At 42.9% G+C, this 27,305-nt stretch overlaps 1 protein-coding gene across 2 annotated transcripts in view; it reads right to left on the bottom strand.

Annotated features, from left to right (window-relative positions):
• The window catches only part of DLC1 (DLC1 Rho GTPase activating protein), an 856,713-nt gene that overhangs the window by 41,470 nt on the left and 787,938 nt on the right, over positions 1–27,305 (bottom strand). Inside the window, exon 1 of one of the 2 annotated variants that reach the window (XM_063920869.1) lies at positions 8,474–8,874. The exons of the other annotated variant lie outside the window; for it this stretch is intronic. Within the exon in view, the coding sequence (XP_063776939.1) occupies positions 8,474–8,510 (37 nt within the window). The 5' untranslated portion in view covers positions 8,511–8,874. Of the gene's footprint in view, positions 1–8,473; positions 8,875–27,305 lie in introns of those variants that run through there. 2 annotated transcript variants of the gene reach the window in all.

The raw sequence follows: 27,305 nt of genomic DNA, 5'->3' as shown, positions 1-27,305 counted from the left end.
TATTGGCGAAAGCAGGAAGCCATTCACTGGAAAGACAGATATCAGTGTTTTCAATAGCAGCATAGTGCAACAAGATAAACAAATAAACGGAGCCATTCATTCCACGGCTTGTCCTGGTCCGCCCATTCATACTCCAGTAGCCTCTACCCTCTCCCTCCAGACTCAACAGTGCCTGTCACCGCTGGAGGGAGGTGACCGCCCAGACTGAGAGGAGCCAGGTGTTTTGGCTTCCCGTGCTTCCTGCTGGGGTTCCACATCCAACCTAGGACCATCTTGAACTAATAAGCACGATAACAATTTAGATAGATTAAACGCTAGTCTGTGTTTACTTACAGTACATAATTAAGAAAATGTCTGTATTTATGCTTTCGATGAAGGATAGAAGAGATAGTAGAGCTGTGTAATTCCCATCTCTCTCCGTTTTCGACCGAAAACAGTCTGCTTTTTACATTGTCCGTCTATTATCTGGGGTACACAATTGAACAATGGAACTACCGACCAACCATGTTCATAACGACTGAGAACACACAATATCGTGCATGCATGCTAAAGCATCATTGTTCCTATCCAAATAATATGCCTGCTGAAAGGATTGTGAGGATCTCTGTATACACTTGTCAGATCGACCGTACACACTACATATTAATAATATATCTTTCATCTGCCATGCAGCATGGCTGATGCAATTTGGGCCCGATTCGGATTTGTATGCAAATCAGATGGTTTACATACAAATCTGATGTTTAGGGGTCTGCGGATGTGCAGACGGGTCCTGCAATATTGCTTGCAGCTCTACTTAGCTTTTTGTGACCGGGTCAGTTTTACAAAAAAAGGGGGCCCAGGGTTTGTATCGTTGGATGTAGACTTCCTGGATCCGATTCATGGCCGGTTCCAACGGCCAATCTGAGTAAGCTTTAGCTTACGTAGACTAGACAAAGGCTGCCATCATCGCAACTGGGACAGATGGTTGCGATGTTCACAATGGTGATCCAATGTGGTGTCCTTGAAGTGGGGCGACATGTCATTGATTGGATTTACATACAATATATTGCCTAGTGTGTACTCGGCATTAGAATGAAGTTCACTATACCTCTATCCTACCAAATGGTCCATCTTTTGAATCTAAAAAGTATATATCTCCCCCAAAAATGTGTTTGGCTCCAAAACCCGCAGTAGCTTTTTATTATTAATATTATTATTATTATTATTATTATTATTATTATTATTATTATGTGTTTTAGGGGCTTATTCATTATCCCTTATGAGCCCATCACACACACTTGTTCGACATCCGTTAAGTAGTGGCCCATTTATAACTAGGGCCCAATGCATCCATCCAGTATTCAGCAAACACAGAGAGCTCTCCGAGTTTGCTTGGGGAACCAACACCATCTTCAGTGGCATTAGTTTCCATTGACAGAGTTGCAGAGTGCAAAAAGGGATCCCAACTGATCCCCTGTGCTTCCAGGGGCCCTCATGTGCACAGACGTGACCTCCATTCATGCATGCACCCTTACACTGTCCAGCAAGGTAAACGTTCACTGCTAGTAATTAGTGCAGAAAGTGACAGTAAAAGGGATCGGCAGCTGTCTCGCAACCACAGTTGCGAGACAGCAATTTGGATACTCAAGTATCAGGGTCCATCCGATAGTAAATAGGCCCTTTAATGATTAGCAGTGTTTACAATCACCATCCAAATACAAAAAGTACAATATAGCAGGTAATTCAGATATCACAGTTTCATTGTGCTTTATTACAAGTTTGTTTTATGTGCAGCCTTTTCCTTTTGGATAGATTTACTACAGTTTATAAAAATTAAGAGTGGTGGTGCTCCCCAGAGTAAATAATCAGCGTATAACTATCATTTCTCTATTGCATCCTAGAAACGTATACTGATCGGTGGCTATGGGCAACAACACTTAATTTCAAGAAACTTTGGTAAATCTACCCCAAAGAGTACTAGAACAAATCTATTGTATCACTGTGTCTCATGTTAAATCAGTCGTACCATAGATAGAAGATTCAAGTAAAGTGGTGAAACTACATCACACACACACTATATATTTATTTATATATATATATATATATATATATATATATATATATATTATATATATATATATATATATATATATATATATATATATATATATATATATATATATATATATAAACATACACACACAATTCTACAGCAAATCTGTACACTTTGCAATGTTGTACTAGCACAGGAACCGTAAAACAGCATAAACATTTATGCATATAACACGTAACATTAATGGAAAGAGAGATGATCCCAGTCCCATTCAGCTATTACCAGCTGTTTATCACAGACTTCTGTTAAGGGAATGCAGAAGTGTTTCTCCTGACAATTTGCTTACTCAAACAGTCCTGTGGAAATCTCAGAGTAGCCATTCTTCCATATTCATCAACCTTGTGGTCAAACATAATAAACAATAGGAAAGACAATCCTGACATCCTGTGCACCACACACGTGGTTATTTACACTACACCCCGGCTCCCTGTCTGTCAATGTTTAAGAACAAGTAAGAACTATGTTAGGAATGACCTAAACAAGGATCATCTTGACGCAATAAAAAGGTAAAGAACATAAATTTAGCTGGTACCAGATACACATTATCTCCTATTATGATGTAAGTAACACACAAGACTACAGAAGTGCTTGTGGAAAAGGAAGATCAGAGCCTCTACAATATGTGGGACATTGGTGGGATACTGTGCTGAGATATAGAACAAGGCTGGTGCTTTCTCAGAGCCCGGGCAGTAGCGGAGTGGGGGTGGGGGATACACAGCAGTTGTTCCTGAAGTGGCTGCTCAGATCTGTGCCTCTGATAACCTGGATGCAAAGGTTTCCTAGACAGAATGCTATAACCCAGGCACTAGTTACTCACACACATCTGTCTAGAGGAATTGTGGTAAACCAGCATGTGGTTGTATTATAGACCTCAGCATTAAACCCCTTACCCAGCACCACATTAGCCAATCATAGTCTATTATGACCATAGCTTTTGCACCACTTAAGAGTTGCCCACAGTCTCAGATTTCAATCAACCCTCCCAGGTTTTAATATTTTGTCCCTTGAAATGTCCTTATTTATAATACTGAACAACTGCATGCTAACGCTGGTCTTTTCTGTATATTAGATGCAGTTCTCACCAAGGATAACATACAAAAAGCATATTAGTGGGAGATGTATCAATGGGGTCGATTCTATTCGGCAACTAATGAATAGCGCCGAGAATTAGAATTCTGTCGGGAATCAGCCTCGCGCCGGGGAGTTAAGTCGGAGAATGCCCGTTCTCCCGACAATTCAACCTGTTTTGTCGGCGAGAACGGGCCATCGCCGACGTAACTAGTTGCTGAATTGAATAGCGTCGGGAGCTAATTCCCGGCGCTATTCATTAGTTGCCGAATAGAATCGACCCCACTGAGTCTTGGAGAGAGAGAGAGAGAGAGAGAGAGAGAGAGAGAGAGAGAGAGAGAGAGAGAGAGAGAGAGAGAGAGAGAGAGAGAGAGAGGAGAGAAAGTACCAGCCAATCAGCTCCGACCTGTCATTTTTCAAACAAAGCCTCTAACGCAGGGGTGGGGAACCTTTTTTCTACCAAGGGCCATTTGGATATTTATAAAATCCTTCAGGGGCCATACAAAAATTATCAACTTAAAAATTAGCCTGCCCCCAGTCTCTTGTTATGCCCGATTAGATTTGCCCCCAGTCAGTTGTTATGCCCCATTAGATATGCCCACTGTCAGTTGTTTTGGCCCATTAGATATGCCCCGTCAGTTGTTATGCCCCATTAAATATGCCGCCTGTAGTTATGCCCCATTAAATATGCCCCCTAGTAGCGCCGCTTACACACACACACACACACACACACACACACACATTAAAAGGAAAAAAAAAACACAATGCTCACCAGCCCTGCTCCTGCTTCCAGACTGCTGCCCTACCTCTCCTCGGAACTATGGGAGAGATGTCATGACGTCTCTCCCATAGCGCCGCAAAGCCACACATGTACACTGCCTGAGCCAGAAGCTGGAGCTCAGGCATGAGCTCCTGCCTCCGGCTGCTGCTGACCCGGGTGCCCGCTGGTGGTAAAATCTCAGCGGGCGCTTGGCATCTCCTCTCGTTTAGGTGAGCCTGGCCGGGCCGGATCATGCGGCTTTGAGGGCCTTATATGGCCCTCGGGCCTGAGGTTCCCCACCCCTGTTCTAACAGGATCATAATGAGATCACGGCGTTGAAATTCCGACAACGGGATCCCACTGATTATAAAGCCAACAGGGGTGAGTAAGGGCTGTTCTCCGCTCTCCCCACCCACCTTACCCTAACCCTCCCTACCTGCAGCCTAACCCTAATCTCCCCCCTTAGTGCCTAACCCCAACCGCCCCCCCCAGAGGTGCCTAAACCTAACCACTGTCCCCGCTGCCTAAACCTAACCCTCACCCTCCGAGGTGGGTGCCTAACCCTAACCCCCGCTCGCGGCAGCGTAACCTTAACCACCCGAGACGCCCCCCCCCTCACAGCTTAACTCTCCAGCGCCGCGGTGTCTCTTCGTTCAGCATCCTGGTGCCGGGAGGGTGCACCCATTCTGGATGCCGGTGTCAGCATTTAGAATAGTGTTGTTATTCCGGTGTCAGGATTCTGACTTCCGGGACCCTGAGTGCCGGGATCCTGACTGCTTCCCCCTCTAACATGGCAGTTAGGAGCCGGTTGGTTGGTACTTTCAATCTCTCCACTTTTTCACTTGCCAATCTTTGATACATTGCAAATTAGTAACAATGACTTAATGCTTAACGTAGTTTGTAGGGCTACAATAGCCAAGAGAGTTTTGTAAATGATTATGTATGTACAACCCCCCCCCCCCCCCCACCCCATCATGCAAGCTCTTATATACTATATCTAGTGATAGCTTACACATTTAGCGGGAATGAAGAATGAAGCTATGTGAATACACTGAATGATGATGTGACTTGGCACAAACAGTGTGACAGATTATAAAACATAAAGGTGCTCAGCTATTCAGTTCCTCAACCAGTCCAAATCAACTCCTCACTAGGCGGTATATTTACTAAAGTGCGAGTTTTTAGAAGTGGAGATGTTGCTCATAGCAACCAACCAGATTCTAACTATTATTTTCTAGAAGGTGCTAGATAAATGATAAGTAGAATCTGATTGGTTGCTATGGGCAAAACACTGTACTTTAGAAAATATACCCTTAGGGCTATAAATCAGGATGTTGTTATTTTTGGTACGTGGAAATATTGGATGAGGTGGTACATATACACTTTAAAAACAAACTCATATGGAACAAGAAATGCATAACTAACAATAAATATTCAATATTTGTGGTGGAGCAATGTTCAAATAGGCAACATATGGTCACAGTTGTACATATTAATATGGCCCATTATACAAGCAAAGGAAAAGGAAACATCTGAAGTTATTCTTATGTTTAGAGCACTTTTTTGTCACACATATCAGGGTGGGTCTGGCATTGTCTGGAGCAACCAGAGGTCCAAAGGCATTGCCTCATTTCCTTCTTCCTGTCACTGGGGAGGATAGAAGCACAAGAGCCCATGTTTACCTCAGCTGATCATCCTGTACAAAGCAGCATCCTAATTTACAAGCCAAAATAGAGACACACTGCAAGCCAATCACAATAGTACACGGACATATTATTAATACCAGGAAAGCACTCACAATACCGTAACCTTAATATGTGACTGAACAATCCAATTCCTCCCAGTGTGAGGTTACCAAACTAAATTTAATGGAACACAAGCCTTTTGCTGTATGGGATGTCTTGTCAGTCACCAAGGTGAGCGGGTATTTATGGAAGCATGTAGAGAGATAAAATACCAATCAGCTCCTGTCATTTTTCAAACACAGGCCTCCATTTATCAAGTCTTGGAGAGTGATAAGTAGCACGGTGATAAAGTACCAACCAATCAGCTCCCAACTGCCATGTTACATGCTGTGCCATGCTGTGTTTGAAAAATGACAGTTAGGAGCTGATTGGTTGGTACTTTATCACCATGTTATTTATCACTCTCCAATGATTCATAAATCTGGGCCCTAGTCTGTAAAATAGTAGGCAGAAGCTGACTGGCTAGTACTTTATTTCTCATACCCCCAATGTAACCAATACAGAAATGTTCAGAATGGAAGAAAGAAAAAAAAAAACTTTAATAAGAATTAGAGCTTTGAAGTTTTAATGTTTTTTTTTTTTTTTTTTTTTAAATATGGAACAGTATCAAACTTTAAATAATAGCAAGACATTTGTCATAAGAAATAGAGTCTCAATACAAAAAACGTGTGTATCACTGTTTAAACCTTAATAAGATTGCTACTGGTTCTTCAGAATTCTGAAATTAAAACTTGTGGTACAATGTTATTCTGCTCAAGTGGCTTCACTACAATACATATTGTGACTTCTGCAGATGGAAAGCAAAAGAATGTTTAATGAAACGTTGCCCCTAGTGTCCAAAATGCCATAGAAAAGGGTTGTCTGGCCTTAGCAAGCGGTACACCGTGTGGCCAGTATAAGAAACAGGACATACTTCTACAGAGGTGATGATAAAAGTATATTTTCCACAAGTGCAAACCATAAAATAAAATAGAGGAATGTTGCGGTGTAAAACACATCTGAGAAACCTTCTCCACACATTCTTTTCATGCTGGACCTGTCAGGGACATGTATGGAGAAGATGGCCAGGTCATAATAAAGACTCTGCCACCATCTGCTAGGGAAGTAAAAGACAGCATGGCAGGACAAAGTTGGTAGGTTAAAGACATCACCTAACACTAATTAGCCACACTGTAGACTAGCAATAGACTGTGGACCAGATGGATGCCAAGTTATATCACCCTTCCAGGGTTGCTGACAGATTTATACTCTGAAGTTGCTCTCCAATCTGTTACGGTATTATTTTTCCCCTGGTTCAGATGAAGCACACAAAAATGATCTGACAAGCAGCACTTCACCCTCTGCTGTGAATAAGAGGCTTAGCACATAAAATGCAGCAGAAATAAGTGCATCTCCCCACTGCCTCTCAAGGAAAAATACCAATCAAAGTGCATCGTTTGGCAAAATTATTTCCACTCCTTTTAAAAATAATTTCATTTTATTTTCAAAGTAAATAACTTGCCACAGGAATAGAATAACCAAGAACTTGGCATGTTGGCGCCATCAGAGCAAGAATACAACAACCAACTAATGCAGATATGAACTTATGCTTTGGGCATCATCACAGCTATATGGTAATTGGAAAAAGTTTAGTAAATGTTATTTAATTATTAACATTTACTTGTATAGCGCCAGCATATTCAGTTGGACTTTACAATTGGGGACAAAAAGATACAAAAGGAAACAATTTATTATTAAATAACAAAATCAGTGAACTACTATACACAAATACCTTGGTTTTCTTTTTTATAATATATATTTATTTTAAATGCATTCTCTATTTATTTCACCAAGTTTCTAATGAGGGCTATGTCAATATTAGACTTTAGGCTCCGGAGTCTTACATACATTAGCACTAGCAGACCCATATGTTTTACTTTGAGGTAGGCAAATAAGCATGGCAGCTTGACAACACAAGGAAAATTTGTTTTCTATTTGTGCAAGATATATATGGGTTTTTTACTACCAGCAGGAGGTGTTGCTTTTTGGGAGGGATCAAAAGGCAACTTATGACATCATGGGCACCACAAACAGTAGGGGGTCATTTGCTTTATAAAAGCCAGCAGACTAATTAGCGAGAACTTCAAAGATATTATTTCCTAAGTCTGTGCCTTTAAAAAGGAACAAATATAAACTCGCAAAAGTCAGCCAATGTAGTCTGCTTTCTGCAACATACAGACATGTGGTCCTACAGGAAGTGAGAACACTGGGGTACAAATGATGGTACCAAGTGATGTGTATTGAGGGCAAAACATTAAATGTAGTTATATTATTTGGGTGAGGAATTTACTCTACTCTTTCAGGATGCTAGGAATACATGTAGCAATAGGGAAAGGGCAGAGCAGCCTACAATACCGTTACGGTTATCATTCCACCAAATACATAAGCATCAGGCAGCATATGGAAACTTACAGCCTGCAGACACTGCAATGTAAAGCTCAGAGCATGCATCTTATATACACATCTGTGGTCTTATAGAAAGGTAGGGGGATTGGGAAGGTGTACAGTCAGACCCCTCTCCCCTCCAGCTCACAGACCCCAGCAGGCAGCCCCTCTTCTAATGAAAACCCCAGTATACCTGGAGATCAGGGATCCCTGCAGCTTTCTTAATGAAGTGCTGCACCTCCAGCAGTCAGGGACCACACTCCACATAGCAATTCCCACGCTTAGGCTCTCACTCGCACCGGTGAGGAGGGGGCTGAGCCTGCAATACCCCTATAACATGCCATGCCTCACATAATTACAAATAATAAATTGCAATCTTACGTGTTAAGATCATTATATCCAGCTTCTCTTTGCACATCAGTGGATCCAGAGCTGGAACAAAATGAAAAGAAACTAGAGAGCTCCTGTGGAAGTCTTCCTGGGCACAGTCATTGCAAATGATCGGGAATTAGTAATCAATTGCTCCTGGTTAGGTCTTGCAGTATCCACACTTAGAGGACCCAGAGGTTATGACAAAGTAATCCAGCAAGTATCCAGCACAAGTGCCATGGTTTGCGCAGGACGTTCTGGGATAACAGCTTGTTCGGGGAAGGTTCCTTGGAAATAACCCATCCAGCTCCAGCAACACCTCTCACACACTCCACTAGTGTACTACTGCAGCCAGAGCAGAGCCCAAACTCCTGCCTCTCCCAGCAACACCATATGGGCGTGTCACTCACACCTCCCACGTCCGCTACTGCACATCCAGCGCCACCTACTGGGCATTTCTCATCACTCTGCTTTCCACGGGGAGTAGTGACTGCCATCAGTCAGAGAAAGCTGCTTTCATATTTCATTCTCCGCTGACTTGAGACGTGTCTCTTTGCTTTCATAGATTTTCTAGACCGCTTCAGTCTTTATTCTGGACATATATAAATGTCTATTCAAGACCCTCCGCACTAATAGAGTGCCAGCCTGGGGTGTCAGAACATTTTTATAGTGGGGTGCTGGGCCGTGAGGTTATAATTTTGATTAGGTGTTCCTGAATTGCAGAATGCTACTCCCTCCTATTATGCGCCTCACAGTTTATAAAACAGGCTTCACCCTGGCCAATTAGGTTGTTCTGTTACAAATAAAACATATTTTTTAATCCCTCAATTCTCATGCACAATGGGAGGGAAGAACAAAGCTAGGAAAAATAAGAATTTGTATTTATTTTATATATGGTAAAAATTCTATCTATATCAATATTAAATTTGTATAGCAGTATTTATTATTATTATTATTATTATTATTATTATCAGTTATTTATATAGCGCATACATATTTCGCAGCACTTTACAGAGACTGGCCACTCACATAGGGTTGGAGTCGGAATCCCGGTGGTCACTTTACCGACCGCAGCATCTCGATTGTGAGAATCCCAACAGGGAGATAAGTATACTTACCTTCCCCCAATGCAGAGGTGTAGCTAGGTGCCATGGTGCCTGGAGCAAGGGTATGTTTTGGCACCCCCTCCTCTTTACTGAATTGGGGGCCTAGGCGACATGTGGTGGCATGTTACATTTGAAAAGAAACAATATTTAAAAATCCTAAATTGGTGACAGGGCCAGTTCTAGACCTTGTGGAGCTCAGGACAAAAGTTTACTTTAAATGCCACCTGTTTGAAATAGGGTCAGTGGCCCTCATTCCGAGTTCATCGCTCACTAGCTACTTTTAGCAGCAGTGCAAACGCTAAGCCGCCGCCCTCTGGGAGTGTATCTTAGCTTAGCAGAAGTGCGAAGGAAAGATTAGCAGAACTGCTCGTAAATATTTTCGAGCAGTTTCTGAGTAGCTCCAGACCTACTACTACCTTGCGATCACTCCAGACAGTTTGGTTCCTGCTTTGACGTCACAAACATGCCCTGCATTCGGCCAGCCACTCCCCCGTTTCCCCAGGCATACCTGCGTTTTCATCTGAAACACCTGCGTTTTTGCACACTCCCGGAAAATGGTCAGTTACCTCCCAGAAACACCCCTTTCCTGTCAATCACTCACCGATCAGCAGTGCGACTGAAAAGTGCCGCTAGACCTTGTGTAAAACTGCATAGCTTCGTGTGAAAGTACTTTACGCGTGTGCACTGCGGCCCATACGCATGCGCAGAAATGACGATTTTTTTGCCTGATCACCGCGCTGCGAACGAAAGCAGCTAGCGATCCACTCGGAATGAGGACCTGTGTGTGCCGAAGGCTTGCAACAACAATATAGAGGCATGGCAGTACGCATGGTGTAATGGTTAGCATTAATGCCTCATACTGGTAGGTTAATTGGATCCCAACTAAAATTAACACTGGTGTGTATTCTCTGTAAAGCGCTGTGCAATATGTGTGCGCTATATAAATAACTGGTAATATTAAATAAATAATGACTTTTTTGGGAAGGTGCATGGCCAAAAAATAGTACCAAATTCACATTACACCTCACAGTAGTATCACTTATACATGTTATGCCACACAGTAGTGCCCCTTATACACATTACGCCACACAGTGGAGACCCTTATACACGTTACACTGTGGTTGAGCCCCTTATACATATTACACCCTGGTAGAGCTGCTATGGAACTATTTACTTGTTAAATTCAAATAAATTAAAAACACTATATATGCCCTGATGGACTTCACCTCACAGTCCCCCAATTCCTCAATGAAAATAATGCCCCAAATGTGACACACACACACCCTCGACCTGAAAACCCCCACACGCTCAATAAAAATAATGCACCAAATTCCCCCATTTGATATCCCCCAATGCCTCAATAAAAATAATACCCTAAAATTGGCATCCCAGACCTGATAATTCCACTATGCTTTAATGAAAATAATAGCCCAGAATTGCCTGAGGGGCAGAAAAAGGTGCCGCAGCAGCCTGATGGGCAGAGAGAGAGCTGCTGCAGCAACCTAAGGGGCAGAGAGAGGTGCTGCAGCATCCTGAGAGACAGAGTGAGGTGCTGCAGCTTCTAGTGCAGAGAGAGGTGCTGCAGCATCAATGTTGAGAGAAGTGCAGCAGCAGCCATGGCAGAGAGAGGTGTTGCAGTAGCTAGGACAGAGAGAGGTGCTGCAGCATCAATGTAAAGAGAAGTGCTGCAGCAGCCATGTCAGAGAGAGGTGCTACAACAGCCGGGGCAGAGAGAGGTTCTGCAGAAGCCAGGACAGAAAGAGGTGCTGCAGCAGCTTAGAGCAGAGAGCTGTTGCAGCATCTGAAGTAGAGATAGGTTCCATGAAAAAGAGAGATGTTGCAGGACAGAAGTAACTCTGCTGCACAGCTTCAAGCATACATACTGTAGATCTGCTCTGTTCTACCTAGTCTCTGAGTCCGAGTCAGTGTGTACCACCTCTGCTTCGCCTCCTACTGCTCTGCGGCTGCAAGTGCAATGGCATTGCGCCCTCTAACTTTTCCGGCGCCTGGAGCTCGCGCTCCACCGGAGCCACCCTCGCTACATCCCTGCCCCAATGCCCCCTAACCCGCCCTTCCCACAGCCTAAATCTAACACCACCCACAGCCTAACTCTAAACCTCCCCAGTGGTCCTAAACCTACCCCCATCTTCCCACAGCCTAAACCTAAGCCCCCTGCCCGCCATGTTCCGGAGACCAATTTAACTACTGCACATGCGTGGTGGCCATTTTGGCTGTGATTTTTGACGCAATTGCAGCGCCCGATGCTGGACTCCAGAAAGGTAAGTATTAAATATAGGTGCAGTGTGTATGGTGTGGTTAATTTTGTTGGGAGCCAATTAACCTGCCAGTATATTTTTGGATTGTGAGAGGAAACTGGAGTACCTGGAGGAAACTCACGCAAGCACAGGGAGAATATACAACTCCACACATTTACGGCCATGATGGGAATCAAACCCATGACCTCAGTGCTGTGAGGCAGTACTGCTAACCATTACACCATACATGTATTACCCCTTTCATCCTCATAATAAAGCCTACTCAACACTTATCCCCTTATACTTATTAACCTCCTTCGTCTTTACTCATTACCCTACCACAGATCCGTCTTCCCCCAACACTGTGAACAGGGACAGTGCATGCCAAAAACAGGTATGGTCTTCTTAGGAAAGGGGTATGGTCACAATAGTATGCCCAATTCAAATTACTCCACACAGTAGTACCCCTTATACACAGTACGCCACACAGTAGTATGCCTTAAACAGTAAGCCACACTGCATAGTAGTAAGCCTTTTACACAGTTCACCATACAGCATCACACCATTTATACACAGCATGCCACACAGGCGCAAACCCATAGACGTTTCTATAATGGGTGCAGTGTATAACTGGGTCCAGGGGAGCCCACGACGCACACACTGCACCGATATATTATACCATTCCGGAGTCTGAGTGATTTGTGCATGCTCACTGGAGATAGCCCCAGGAACAAAGTGCAGGCGCTATATTCCCGGAGACCTGCGCATGCACAGTAGACTCTGGCATTAAGCCAGAGTCTATTTTCTGCCGGAGAGGAGGGAGCCTGCGACGGAGGCTGAACGCGAGTCCCCTCCTCTCTTAAAACACCCCTGAGCACACCCCTTATACACAGTAGTACACACCTTACACACAGCATATAACACAGTAGTACACCCCTTACACACAACATGCCACACAGTAGTACACCCCCTATATGCAGTATGCCACACAACTTATAAATTGACAGCACACTTACACCTCAATGTATAACAGCACACTGTTCTGTAACTGGGTGCTGTGCTGTACCTGCTGCTCCCTCTGCCTCACTGCTGCCTAGTCAAAGCTCTCTCTCTGAGTCTGACATGATGGACCTCTCAGTTCTGTCCTGATTCAGTGCTGCCCAGTGTTTGCCCAAATGCCATACAGGGCATTGTGGGAGTGGGATGGGACTGGGAGAGACGTCATCACGTCTCTCCCAGGAGATGCTGTGGGCAGGAGACGAGGGACCTGAGAGGGGGCAGAGCATATGGGCGGGCAGCTCTACAGCTAGCGGCAGTATTAGAAAACTGTAAGGAGTGGGTGCCACTGTGGGTGCTGCCGGATGGGTCTCCACCCACAGAGCATAGGCACTGTGTGCCAAGCACCACCGGCACAACCCTAGTTACTGTCCTACCCTGCAACCACAACCTCAGTCCATAAGATCTCTATCCATCCCCTCCCATACACAATTATACAATGACCTGTTTCTGATCTGATTAAGTGTAACACACGGGGACACTGCTGTGTCCCCTATTCATAATATACCAAACAGCAGTGTCCCCTATTCATAATATACCATACAGCAGTGTCCCCTATTCATAATATACCATATAGCAGTGTTCCCTATACATAATATACCATACAGCAGTGTTCCCTATTCATAATATACCAAACAGCAGTGTCCCCTATTCATAATATACCATACAGCAGTGTTCCCTATTCATAATATACCATACAGCAGTGTCCCCTATTCATAATATACCATACAGCAGTGTCCCCTATTCATAATATACCATACAGCAGTGTCCCCTATTCATAATATACCATACAGCAGTGTTCCCTATTCATAATATACCATACAGCAGTGTCCCCTCTTCATAATATACCATACAGCAGTGTCCCCTATTCATAATATAGCATACAGCAGTGTCCCCAATTCATAATATACCATACAGCAGTGTCCCCAATTCATAATATACCATACAGCAGTGTCCCCAATTCATAATATACCACACAGCAGTGTCCCCTATTCATAATATACCATACAGCAGTGTCCCCAATTCATAATATGCCACACAGCAGTGTCCCCAATTCATAATATGCCATAGAGCAGTGTCCCCAATTCATAATATACCATACAGCAGTGTCCCTAATTAATAATATGCCACACAGCAGTGTCCCCATTTCTTAATATGCCTCAGAACTGTTCCCCAATTCATAATACAGATGTGTCCTCATACACCGAGCCTCCAGGTGTGACTGAGCTGCTCCGAGATGTTTAGCATACTGACTTTTCCTTTAAATTTGGCCTTTTATTCACATCGCAGATGCAGCAAAAGGCCAATCACATAGTAATAGAGACACTGGGCAGTGACTTTAACTGCACAGGAATTAGTTTTAAACATGAACAAATTTGCACATGTAGCACAACTTGGTGTGAGAAAAAGCTACAGCCGCTGCATTGTAACACTTCATATACAGCTTCAGACTCATTTGCACACAGATGTACAAATTTCGCACATGAAATAGATTAGTGCAGTCTAGCAAAGTAGTTTTGTCACATCCAGCTGTTTTATTTGTGCAAGTAAGATGCACATTTTAGCGAAAATTATGCCTGGAGTGGCCTAGTCACCTAGGTACTAGCGCGCCCAGATGAGCTGTTTTAACAAACACTATCATAAACTGGTTTTAGCTGTTGGAGAAAAGCTTAGCGCGTTAAACTGGGAAAAAACACGCAGCTAATTGTGGCGCTGGAGCAATTCACTCAGCAGGGATTACCCCACGTGTGAATGCTCTATGTTGGGCTGAACCTTGCAGCTCCATAAGCTGCGAGGTAAAGTCAGCAAGAAAACAGCAATTATCGGGGGTTCGCGCTCTGATTGAATATTCCCCATACTGTACTATGAAAAAAATAATTAGACATGCTTTTAACATGCTTCTTATAAAGTGATAATAATAAATACAATCATGAAGTCATTGCAATGCGTTCCTGCTCCTGCCCGCTCTGAGTCTCTGTGACATCAGCATGGAGGTAGCTGCACACACTGATGACTGGGATAAATCTGAATGATACACACCAGAGGGAGTTTTGGAAGTTGAACTCACTCTGCAAAAACTCACATACAGTTTGTGTTTATATGAAGTCAGATTAAAAATGTGTGCAGAGGAGCATCTTTATATCCCATTTATAACCAAAATTAGGTAGCTGAAGCACTTTAAAAAAAAATGCAGACTGTCCACAGCCCATGATTAAGCTCAACCCTTTAGCTGCCAATTGGTGGTAACAAATTTGCACCTTAGGAAGTCACTCCATTATTCTACCGTGCAACAGCTTCACTAGGACTAATTGGCTAAATTTATAAACAAATTGCAATTTATGAATAAAATCTTCTTGAGGTGACTAAGCAATACTCAGCTGCCTTTGTGATACTGCTAAAGTAATATATATATATATATATATATATATAGATATATATATATGTATATATAGCAATAGGAACAGTGTGCTGCAGAGTTAAAAAAATGTGTGTGTTACCGGTTTGTTGATTTCAGTGTACTTCTCCCTGACACCTAGCACAGATGAAAGCGTTTGACTGATCAAAACAGAGCACCTGTGAAGAGCTTCCTTTCAAAGGCCGAGGTGGGAGTGTCCTTTGCCTGACAGTCTGGGAGAGGTAGGAGGAGTCTAGGGTATATAAGGTCTATCAGGGCAATTTGTCTATATGTCCGACATCGGGAAAGCTGGCCGGTTCACAGCCCTGTTAGTCAGTAATAGGGCTGTGAACATTTACCTGGTAATTGTTATTGGTTTGCGGTCAACCTGATGAAATAAAACCGTGGTGAAGTCAGTGTGTGCTTCAACTACACAGCTTCTTTATTACAAGATAAGCTCTCTCTACATATTTTACATGTGTCTCGCTGTCTGATTGCTAGGCATGGAAGTGCGTTATGAATAAAATATGGCATGTGGCAGCCATGTAGGAAATATCTGCCTACCTCCACAATATCTCCCATAGGTTCCTTATCACTTGGTGTGACTGGTGTATCTACAACACCACCACTCCTCACAGAGCTCTTCCCTCTGGCTTCTCAGACCTCTTGCTGTTATACTATTTTTTTTTTCTTTCTTTCTTTCTTTCTTTCTTTCTTTCTTTCTTTCTTTCTTTCTTTCTTTCTTTCTTTCTTTCTTTCTTTCTTTCTTTCCCTCCCATCTCCTTTGTTTTCATGTTTCCTCTGTGCCTCTACCCTGTGTCTAGTTCTACTGTTTATGCTCTCACCAGATACGTACACTAGTTTTTAGCGATTACCTATGTTCTTGCTTTCATTCCCTCCCCAGACTAGCTCTCTATAGAATATACAAAAATTGAAAGGGAGTCTAGGGAAATTCGTTGGCGCTCCTGTAGAAGTCTCTGCTGCCTCCCGCTTTTAACCTGGATCTATCCCAAGGAGATCCAAAGAAAATACAGAAACAGTGGTAAAGGTGGTGAAAAGAAGGGTGGCGCTGAGAGAAAATAAATGGCTGATACTTATCTAGATACTGGGGTATGATGACCTTATGGTGTATCTTGCTTTTCTTTTATTATCTTTGGAGGTATCCTTCCCAAAAATTTTTTACTGCCTGATTTATGGTCGAATCTTGGGTTTATGCTAAAAAGATACCTTGATAAGTCTGCTATCAATTGTCTTTGTGTAAGTTGAGGTACGCCTTCACCTCAGAATTATGTCCAATAGAGAAGCTTTACGCTCCAAATTATTCTGAAAAGAAACCTTGATATGAAAACACTGCACCTAACTAGTGTAAGTTAGGTACGCACTGCAGGAAGCATCCTTTGTGTATTTTCTACACCACTCTATGATCTAAAACCGGTCCTACAACCTGTTACCATTTGTTATCTCATAAGTTGGGATATATCCATTGAGATAGACAATATATAAAGCCATATAGAAGAAACAACATATGTTCTACTGGGATCATATTATAACCTACAACTATTCCCATCTTTTTTTGCATGCACTATCCAAAAAATGTTTTTGGAAGGATACCTCCAAAGATAATAAAAGAAAAGGAAGATACACCATAAGGTCATCATACCCCAGTATCTAGATAAGTATCAGCCATTTATTTTCTCTCAGCGCCACCCTTCTTTTCACCACCTTTACCACTGTTTCTCTATAGAATATGTTTACACATGTTCCTGTTAGATAATGGTGCGCTCTGCACCTGTCTCCTCATTCATAGGATCTCATGGGCGCATCCTCTAGTGTTTATCCCTCTAGTGTAACAGGGGCGTGTAGTGGGAGTATGTATCTGTCTCCAGGGCGGTGCATACGCTTATCTGCAGACAGACAAACTTAGAGTACAGAAAATGACAATGCAGATTCTGGGCAGGTATAGAGCTATGCACACTGGGGGTCATTCTGAGTTGATCGCTAGCTGCTGTTGTTCGCTGCGCAGCGATCAGGCTAAAAATCGGCATTTCTGCGCATGCGCATGCACCGCAATGCGCACGCGCGACGTACGGGTACAAAAGCTTTAGTGGTTTTGCACAGGTTCTAGCAACGTTTTCATTCGCAAGAAGAATGAGGGGGAAGGGGCGATTTTGGGTGTCAACTGACCATTTTCAGGGAGTGCTTAGAAAAACGCAGGCGTGCCAGGGAAAACGCAGGCGTGGCTGGGCGAATGCTGGGCGGGTGTGTGACGTCAAAAGCCAACCCTCCAACGTTAGAATCAACGCACACGAAGAGTAAGTTCAGGGCTGGTCTTGTTTTGCACAAAATGCTTTTGTAGGCGCTCTGCTGCACAGGCGTTCGCACTCCTGCAAAGCGAAAATAAACTCCCCCAGTGGGCGGCGACAATGCGTTTGCACGGCTGCTAAAAACTGCTAGCAAGCGATTAACTCGGAATGACCCCCCCTGTGCAAGTCACTATAAAGGCAGCAGTAACATCGGTTGATACGATGGCTGCACAATTAGCGAAAATTCACAGACCACTGATGTTATACAGTAAAATCACACACAGCTCGTGTGCTGCCTCACTATTTTGGCTGCAGGTTTTTGACACTTACAGTATGCATTCTGAATTTCAGGTTTATTTCTTTCTTTAGCTTATGTTGGTAAGTGCATCATTCAAACTGTTCATGCTTTACAATTTAGGACATTAGTAACATATGCACATTACCCTGTGGTGTGTTTGTAGTTTAATTTACTGGAAACACTAAGGAAGAGGTTCTCTTAGTGCAAATGAACGCTAATAATAAGGAGACTCTTTGGAGAATCTGTAAGAAGTCCGGATTATACAAGCCTCTGGATATGGCCACTATAAATGGTTAAACAGCACCAGTGGCCGCGAGGACTCTGCACCTAATGGACTCTAGGAAGTGGTAAACACACTTATTTCTCCTTACTTACACGCTGCCAATTGCTTAATTAATTTAAATTGATTACATTTTTAACATAATATTCTCACTGGGATAATCTTGCTACTATCAGCAATGCTTACATCTATTATCGCTGCCAATTGCCCCTTGCTGAACTGACTGCACCGCTTTTTTGCGGCTTTTTTGCGGAATTAGGGGTCTATTCATGAAGCAGTGAAAAGAGTGGAGAAGCGGGCCTGTAGAGAAGTTGCCCATGGCAACCAATCAGCTGCTCCTTACAATTGTATAGTATGCAAATTATAAATGTTACTTTAATGCTGATTGGTTGCCATGGGCAATTTCTCCACTGGTTCACTTGTCCACACTTTTCACTGCTTCATGAATAGACCCCTATATGCTTGTTGTTACTTTTGGCTTGAGATTGTCCTTGGTGAATGTTATCTAAATGTTTTAATATCTGTCAAATCTAATTATGGTAATGTGCTTTGATTATATTAACAAGTAAGCCGGCCGGCAAAATTGTGAAATATAGAGATCTTTTTTCATATTGTTATTACTGCTGTTATATAGAAAATAAAATAATTATTGTTTTGCCATATACCAGCGCTTTTCTTATTCCTCATTAATTCATTTTGTTCTTTTGCCCCTTCAAAATGTTGCTATAGGGTCACAAAGTTCTGTCTCCTGTCATCGTCCCTAACTCCTGTCATTATTCGTTATTTAAAATAAACAACCACTTTGACCATATCATTTATATTTTTTATACTTTTTAATAAACAACTTATTTAAGTAACACACATCGAAATGGCAAGGAAAATGCACAAAAGAGCTGAAAGAAGGACATAACGAAAAGCGAAAAGCAAAAAGCGTGTTTATGGATAGTCTCAATGTGGACTGCACCTACAGTAGTTCATCACATGATCGGATGACATACAAACATTGCTTTAGATTAGAAACTTTTGTTCCTCTGACTTCTGCACTTACAACGTTCAATCTTTCAGCACAAATGAACCACAACACTGGGGGATACAAAGAACTACAATAGGGTGGGTTAAACAGCATTTCTTAAGTCTCCAGTCTTCAGACCAGCCATGATTCAAGAGCAATGCAGACCCTTGTCAGGTCAGCCTACCTAGGGGGTCATTCCGACCCATTCGCACGCAGCGGTTCTTCGCTGCGGTGCGAACGGGTCAGAAATGCGCATGCGCGGCGTTGCCTGGTGACGATCGTCGCAGGCAACGACACCGCCAGCGACAAATGTGATCGCAGTGGCAATTGCATGAAGATGGACAGGCGGGAGGCATTTCGGGGCGGATACTCACAGTTTACAGCCATTTTAGGGGAGTGGTAAGAAAAACGCAGGCGTGTCCGGGCGAACGGAGGGCGGATGTCTAACGTCAAAGCCGGGATGTGCATCGCTGGATCCGTCGCACAGGGTAAGTAGGTCTAGGGCTAGTCTTGTTTTATGTGAAACTTTTTTAGCATAGCAGGGCTGCACAAGCGATCGCAGCCCTGCTATGCTAAAATACACTCTCCCATAGGCGGAGATTAGTTGATCGCACCAGCAGCAAACAGTGCTTGGTGCGATCAACTCGGAATGAGGGCCCTAGACCCTTCCCCACAACAACACTGACCTGATGTGAGGTGAGAACTGCACACATAAATAATAATAATAATAATAATAAAAAAGACAGCCCCACTAGCAGTCGCCCCATGTGATTATGTGCCTGACATAGAAAGTATGCTATTTATAAATGAAGAACATATAATATAATTAGGACTCTACATATATAAGAGAAGAATGTCTGCTATTACAATAAGTACATTGTTCTAAAGTTTAATGACTGATTCTTATTAATATTCCACTGTAACAAATTCTTTGGCACTTATAAATAATTGTATACATAACTACACTGCACACTGCGACCACTTCATGTATAAAGTACAGTGATGTAACAGGGGTTGTTAAGATTCACTCCCCTACTATTTTTGGAAACTATAATCAGCCACATAATCACTGGGCGGAAAAGCCTTAATTTAGGAAAGTAAAAACAAATCATGATCTATGGATAAGAGGAAAATTAAACAAAATGCTTTAAGCCACTAGTTCTCAAGCTGGGTGTTTTGGTACCCTGGGGTGCTGCAGGACACTTGTAGGGGAGCTAAGGTTTGATGGACCAGGACCAAAACAAATTATTTATGGCTCATGTGATAGGCAAAACCATGCTGGTGCTTGCCAATAATAAAATATGTAGACAAACAGACTTGCAAACCTGTATACCACATTACTGACCCTAAGGATGACATATGAGCACAATTTCCTTAATTTAATATTTTTGGCTGAATTTCTCAGTAAGAAAATTTTGGACTAGCGTTACCGTAAAAAAAAAAAAATGCTGATACTCTAGGGTGCCAGGATTCAAGAAAGTTTAGGAACCACTGATTTAACCACTTAACTGATTTTTCTTTTCCCAAAAACCACTCAGAAATTGTTGTTATTTTTTTTTGTGAATTAGGTGAAGAACATGAATTTAACTTTATCCAAAATTATTTTAGTTAAATATTTTTTTTTATATTTGTAAAAAAAATAAAAATAAAATTACCTCCCAAAAAACATCGGAACATCGGTCGGCACCATCAAAACATCAGAAACATTGCGACTTTCCTTTCAACAGAGGGGACAGCTGCCAGGTACACAGGGGGGGAGCTTGGGGGGTTTGATTTACACTTCCCCGTCGGCTGCTATTGTCTGCAGCCGCTGGGTGGGGAAGGGGAGGGGGGGTCCTACCGCTCCTAGCATTCAGACCTATCCCCATGTTGGCAGGGCCGAAACTAGGAATTCTGTCACCCGGGGCAGGACATTAATTCGTCGCCCCCCCCCCCCCACACACACACACACAAAAGAAAAAAATTAACATAAATATAATAATAGTATTAATAATATAGAAATAAATAAGATAGAAAATAATAATAATAAAAATAATGATAACTACGTTTCATCAAGGTGCAGTGCTGCAAAGAAAGATATATACCACTGCACCTTGATAAAATACGTCCATAGGACGTTGAAACGTCGGTGATACTCGATATGCTGTTCTTTATTTGTAACTACAGCTCTCAATACATTTGATGATTTGAAAAAGTCCGGTGAGTGCCGCCTGGTTCTTGAATATCTATCGGGGACATGCTTACAAAGTATTACCCAGAGAACACAGCTGAGCCTACATGATTGAAGGAGGGCACCCCGGCATTTGTTTATTGACAGAGAGTGCCATTAAGAAGAGGATGTGTGTGTGTGTGTGTGTGTGTGTGTGTGTGTGTGTGTGTGTGTGTGTGTGTGCGTGTGTGATATATATATATATATACACAAAGTGCATAGAAAGACCGATGCCCTCCAGGTGTAACCACATAGTTACCAAACATACTGTATAGTGTAGCGGTCGGCAGCACTCACGTCACGGCTCCATTAAAGGATGACACAGACGCAGTCTGACAATTCAGACTACATCTGTGTCATCCTTTAATGGAGACATGAGTGCCGCTGACCGCAGCACTATATATATATGTACACATGTGTGTGTGTGTGTGTATACATATATATATATATATACATATATATATATATATATATATACTGTATATATACATATACATATGTGTATATTGTCAGGTGTCACATCAAATAAGCCAATGTTACGGGGCCGTAGCCCAAAGGGGCTAAGGAGAGGCTACGGGCCCCGGAACATTGCTTGTTTGATGTGACACCTGATACTATACTTGTAACACTTCAAAAGACCCTGAGTGCGGATACATATATTTATATATACATAATATACAGACACACACATATATATATATATATATATATATACTGGTTTCCCAAAATTTACATTGAGGAGTCAGTCACTCACAGTGTATATACTATATATTTAATAGGCTCCCCCCTCCTCCTCTATCAGTGCTCTGTTATGTATTGTTGCCAGGGGCTTGGCCTGTTAGCCCCAGTGCTGCCACTGTGCTCTGCCAGTACGCACCTTCTTTTCTGGTGCGGTTTGACAGTGTGCGGCTGCCAGACTCCCGCCTCCACCTCCGTCGTCTCTGTAGCCGTGTGCGCGCGTGGCGTCCTGTGCACGCGCGACGTCATGACGTCACACGCGCGATGTGTTCGTGGTCCGCATCCAGGAAGCGCTGGGAGCCTCTAGTGCTGCTGGCACCTGACAGCAGGTCACTTGCTGTCGGGGAGCCAGTGGAAGAAATCGCTGCACCAGAACAGGGCTCATTAGCGCCCCCTACAGCCCAGCGCCCGGGGCACGTGACCCCCTAGCCCCCCCCCCCTAGTTTCGGCCCTGATGTTGGCCTCCCCAGCCATTTACCGCACTGCACATCACTGGCTTTACAGTAGGTATTTCCATAATGGTGGCTTTGACAAATAACGAAATGACACAGGAAGCGGCTTCCAATCATTTTTTGTCATGTAACCTCAGCAGTATTTTATTATTTTATTGTTATGTGCAGTAATGGATTAGCAATAAATGTTCTATTTGTTGGATGTTATTTGTTGAGTGAGTCCATTGGTTTATACACTATTTGAATAGTAGACCTGTGGCTTTGGAAGGATCACTGTCAAACATCACTGCAGTATCCTCTGCTGCCACCACCCATTATGCACTCAGGTAGAAGAGCAACACTAACATTTGGGTTCAGATGAGGTCCTACTCCATCCCATAGGACAGATCGGTGATGCAAGTACTCTGTGACCTTTGTTTCATTTCACAATTGTATCATATTTTGTAACCAGTTGGAGGTCACTCCATGCTAAAATCAGTAGTAAAGCATAGGGAACTGTAGAATTTATCCATATGTAATCTGATCCTGGACTGTACAAAATCAAAGTGCTTATTATTTTTCTAACTTTTCAGGAATGGTAAGGTATTTCATTCTGACAAACTTATATATATGAGAAAGAAGCCCCCTAACCTACCTTTAAAGTTTAGTATAATAAACTAATAAAAAAAATAACATGAAAATACTGTATTAGGTCAAGTAAGTCAGATGGAAGTAGGGCCATAACTAGGGCTGTGTGCCACACTGAGTGATGAGCTCTGAAGGCGGCACCATCGCTGCCCCATGGCACTTGCTTCTGGCTATCAGGCCTGGAACGGCAGCCTGCAGCCTGTATCACTGCTGCAGTGCCACCCAGAGTGTTTTTTAGATGCTCCTCAGGACACTGCTGCTCTTCCCACTGCCGTCGGCCTCTCCCCTTCTGTCATGATGTAATGTGATTAGGGGGTGGGGCTAGCACAGGGCATTACTGTTATCCTCTGGATGGCAGTAAACACAATACAGTTACACCAGTACAGACAGAGTGCATCTACTTTAAATCTCACAAGCACCCTCAGGCATAAAGGAAATTTCATTTTGCGACATAAGATTGTTCAAATGAAGATATAACATGTGCAGAGAGAGTTAGATTTGGGTGGGTTATATTGTTTCTGTGCAGGGTAAATACTGGCTGCTTTATTTTTACATTGCAAATAAGATTTCAGTTTGAACACACCCTACCCAAATCTAACTCTCTCTGCACATGTTACATCTGCCCCACCTGCAGTGCAACATGGTTTTGCCCATTAGTCTGCTTTTTTGGTTTGCTAACAAACCTGAATAAGGCCCTATAATCATATTTACAATTGCCATCTATTTGCACATCTGTGGAATAGTGGGTTTAGCTGAACTTCAACCAAATATAACAAAAAGTCAAAATCAAACGACACAACATGTAATAAAAACAGTTCAGATGTCCATACATCTTTTGATTTAACACATGCTAAACCAAGCAAGACTCTGTAGGACAGTGTTTTTCAACCACTGTGCCGTGACACTAGTGTGCCCTGAGCAGTCTCCAGGTGTGCCACCAGGGCCGGTTCAAGGGCGCTCTGCGCCCCGGGCAGGAAATGGGGTGTGGCCTAATACAGGGGGCGTGGTCAATTACGCCCCCTGTACATTAAAAGCGCCGCTTGAATGCTGAGCGGTGCGCGATGACGTCATCGCGCACCGCACAGCAAAAGGTCCTCTCCACGAAGGGAAACTAGACGCTATGAGTCTAGTTCCCTTCGTAGAGAGGACCTTTGCTGTGCGGTGCGCGATGACGTCATCGCGCACCGCTCAGCAAAGTTACTCTCCAGGAGGGAAACTAGACGCATAGCGTCTAGTTCCCTTCAGGAGGCGGACGGGGACGGGGATGGGGACGGGGACGGCAGCGGAGGCGGACAGGGACACAGCGGGCAGCAGTGGCGGATCTTGCCACGGTGCGGCGCCCTCCGGATGGCGCCAGCACCCTCCGGAAGGCGGCGCCCCGGGCAAAAGTCCTGCTTGCCCGTGGCAAGATCCGCCACTGTGTGCCACCATAGAAGCACAGCCAGGCCCGTCAGTGTTTTGCCACTACTGAGGCCCTGGAACAATCAATACTGGTGGGTTTAGTGGTTTCAGAGCCAGTTCTAATTTTGGCCCGGGCAGTGTTGGGCTCTTCTGTCTTTCTCAGATGTGGCTCAGGTGTTAACCATGGAGAAGCTGCGACATGACATCCTAGGACATGCAACTGCACCATGCATCACCATTATATTTGAATGTGCCCTGGCAATATTTAAATCTTGTTCAGTGTGCCGCGAGTTGTAAAAGGTTAAAAATCTCTGCTGTAGGAGAAAAACTGAAAAGTTTAAACAAATAAAGGGTGATGGCATGGACGGAACAGAACATCTCCAGGCCGCTGTTTGCTCTCAGGCCCACTCTCTGCTATAAAAGGCCCTCCTCTGTCCATGCATGTACATGTGCAATGGGCACCCATGCTAGACCATGTGTGCACATAAGAGGCTGGTGCTGAGAGGCTGTTTGGGAGCCTTAGAAGGGGAGGGGGACACAGCGCATTCCTGCACCAATGGTAGTGCAGCCACTGAGAGCTTTGTTCACAGTAAGTTGGACTTTTAGGTGATGTTTCATTCTTGCCACCACACACTAGGGGACTGTTCCAAGGACTGCAAAGTGGGTGTGTATTAAAATGTACTTGGAGGACAAGTACTGATACAGCTTCTGCTAAATTTGAACCCATATTGGTATTTTACAGTTTACATTTTACATATATGACATTTCTCTTCTAGTGGGTTTTACCACTCAGAGTTGCCCTTTACATGTCACTTGTGTTATAGTCAGTAAAATTCCCCATTACTGACGTCCCCTATTGATAAGGTAATTTCTGCTCTTTGCATATGACCATAGTGATTGTTTGCTGGAACAAAAATTCTAAGAAAGATTTATTATTAACAGAGGAACACATAACACTGGCTTCATCGCCAGTTGTCATCGTCTTTGTTACAGCTCATTAGGGACAGTGACGTTATCTGTTGGTCATATGTTTGGGTTTTTTGCTAAATAGCTTTCACAATGTGAAGAGGTCACAGACTTGCCTTTAAAATTTATGGATTTCATCAACTGGACATATTGATGTGAGCATACTTAGAATGTTATGGTGATATATGTAGCATTTACTGAGTCAGTCATTATAAGTACCTTGCATAGCTCTACCAAGCATAGTTCTGAATTAACACTATAAAAGCTTTTAAAAGCAGAAGCATGAAGCCTATAATTTGATAGAAGAAAAGACCCTAGAGCTCCTTCTAGTCCTCCATTTTGTGTAGGTATTTTAAAAAATTTTATGTATTATTTTATTAAACATATGTTTGGTCCATGCATCCTTGACACAACTGTCAGGAGATTATGCCATCATGCCATGTTTGTCATAAATATCTGTCTTTATTAAAGATTGTATACACCTGCACATAAACATTTTAGTCCCTAGCCCGCAGACTCCAGGGGGTATATTTTTTACTTCCATGGCTAAAACACACATTTACTAACATTGAAAAATGAATATCAAAAATTCAGTCCCTGAATCCCAACATCAACTGAGATTGATTTCCATTGATTTAAAATCGATACAAATCAATGGAAATTTATTTTTAGGGGGGTATTCAATGAAGTGCCGTTTTTTTGACTGGTCGAAAAAATGGCACTAATTTGACATGGGGTATTCAATTGCGGGCATTTTCGCCCATATTTTAATCCATTTTCCATTTTTTTTTTGTCGAATCGGCATGGGTGAAAATTGCGCCCAAACCCCCCCCCCCCCCCCGCGCGCGAATTCGGCAAAAAACATGTATTACAGGTTGAGTATCCCATATCCAAATATTCCGAAATACGTAATATTCCGAAATACGGACTTTTTTGAGTGAAAGTGAAATAGTGAAACCTTTGTTTTCTGATGGCTCAACGTACACAAACTTTGTTTAATACACAAAGTTATTAAAAATATTGTATTAAATGACCTTCAGGCTGTGTGTATAAGGTGTATATGAAACATAAATTAATTGTGTGAATGTAGACACACTTTGTTTAATGCACAAAGTTATTAAAAATATTGGCTAAACTGACCTTCAGGCTGTGTGTATAAGGTGTATATGTAACATAAATGCATTCTGTGCTTAGACTTGGGTCCCATCGCCATGATATCTCATTATGGTATGCAATTATTCTAAAATACGGAAAAATCCAATATCCAAAATACCTCTGGTCCCAAGCGTTTTGGATAAGGGATACTCAACCTGTAGTGGGGAGTTCACCAATACATGTGATTTTCACCAGTGCTGGATTTTTTGACCATTGAAAAAAAAACGGCACGGGCATTAAATAGATTAAAAGTAAATTCGACCTAAAAACGGGCAAAAAGTGCAGTTTTTTCAGCTGGTTGAACAAACGGCACTATTTGAATACCCCCCTTAGTAACTAAACCCCCAACCCAGAAAATCGTGGAAGGTGCCCTAGTGCTTTCTGCACAGCTTTTTATTTTGCTTGTGGGGTTCACATGTTTTTTTTAGAGATGAGCGCCGGAAATTTTTCGGGTTTTGTGTTTTGGTTTTGGGTTCGGTTCCGCGGCCGTGTTTTGGGTTCGACCGCGTTTTGGCAAAACCTAACCGAATTTTTTTTGTCGGATTCGGGTGTGTTTTGGATTCGGGTGTTTTTTTCCAAAAAACCTAAAAA

This window comes from Pseudophryne corroboree, chromosome 1 (genome assembly GCF_028390025.1).
Source record: "Pseudophryne corroboree isolate aPseCor3 chromosome 1, aPseCor3.hap2, whole genome shotgun sequence".
Lineage (NCBI taxonomy): Eukaryota > Metazoa > Chordata > Amphibia > Anura > Myobatrachidae > Pseudophryne > Pseudophryne corroboree.
This window is presented reverse-complemented; position numbering and strand designations above follow the sequence as displayed.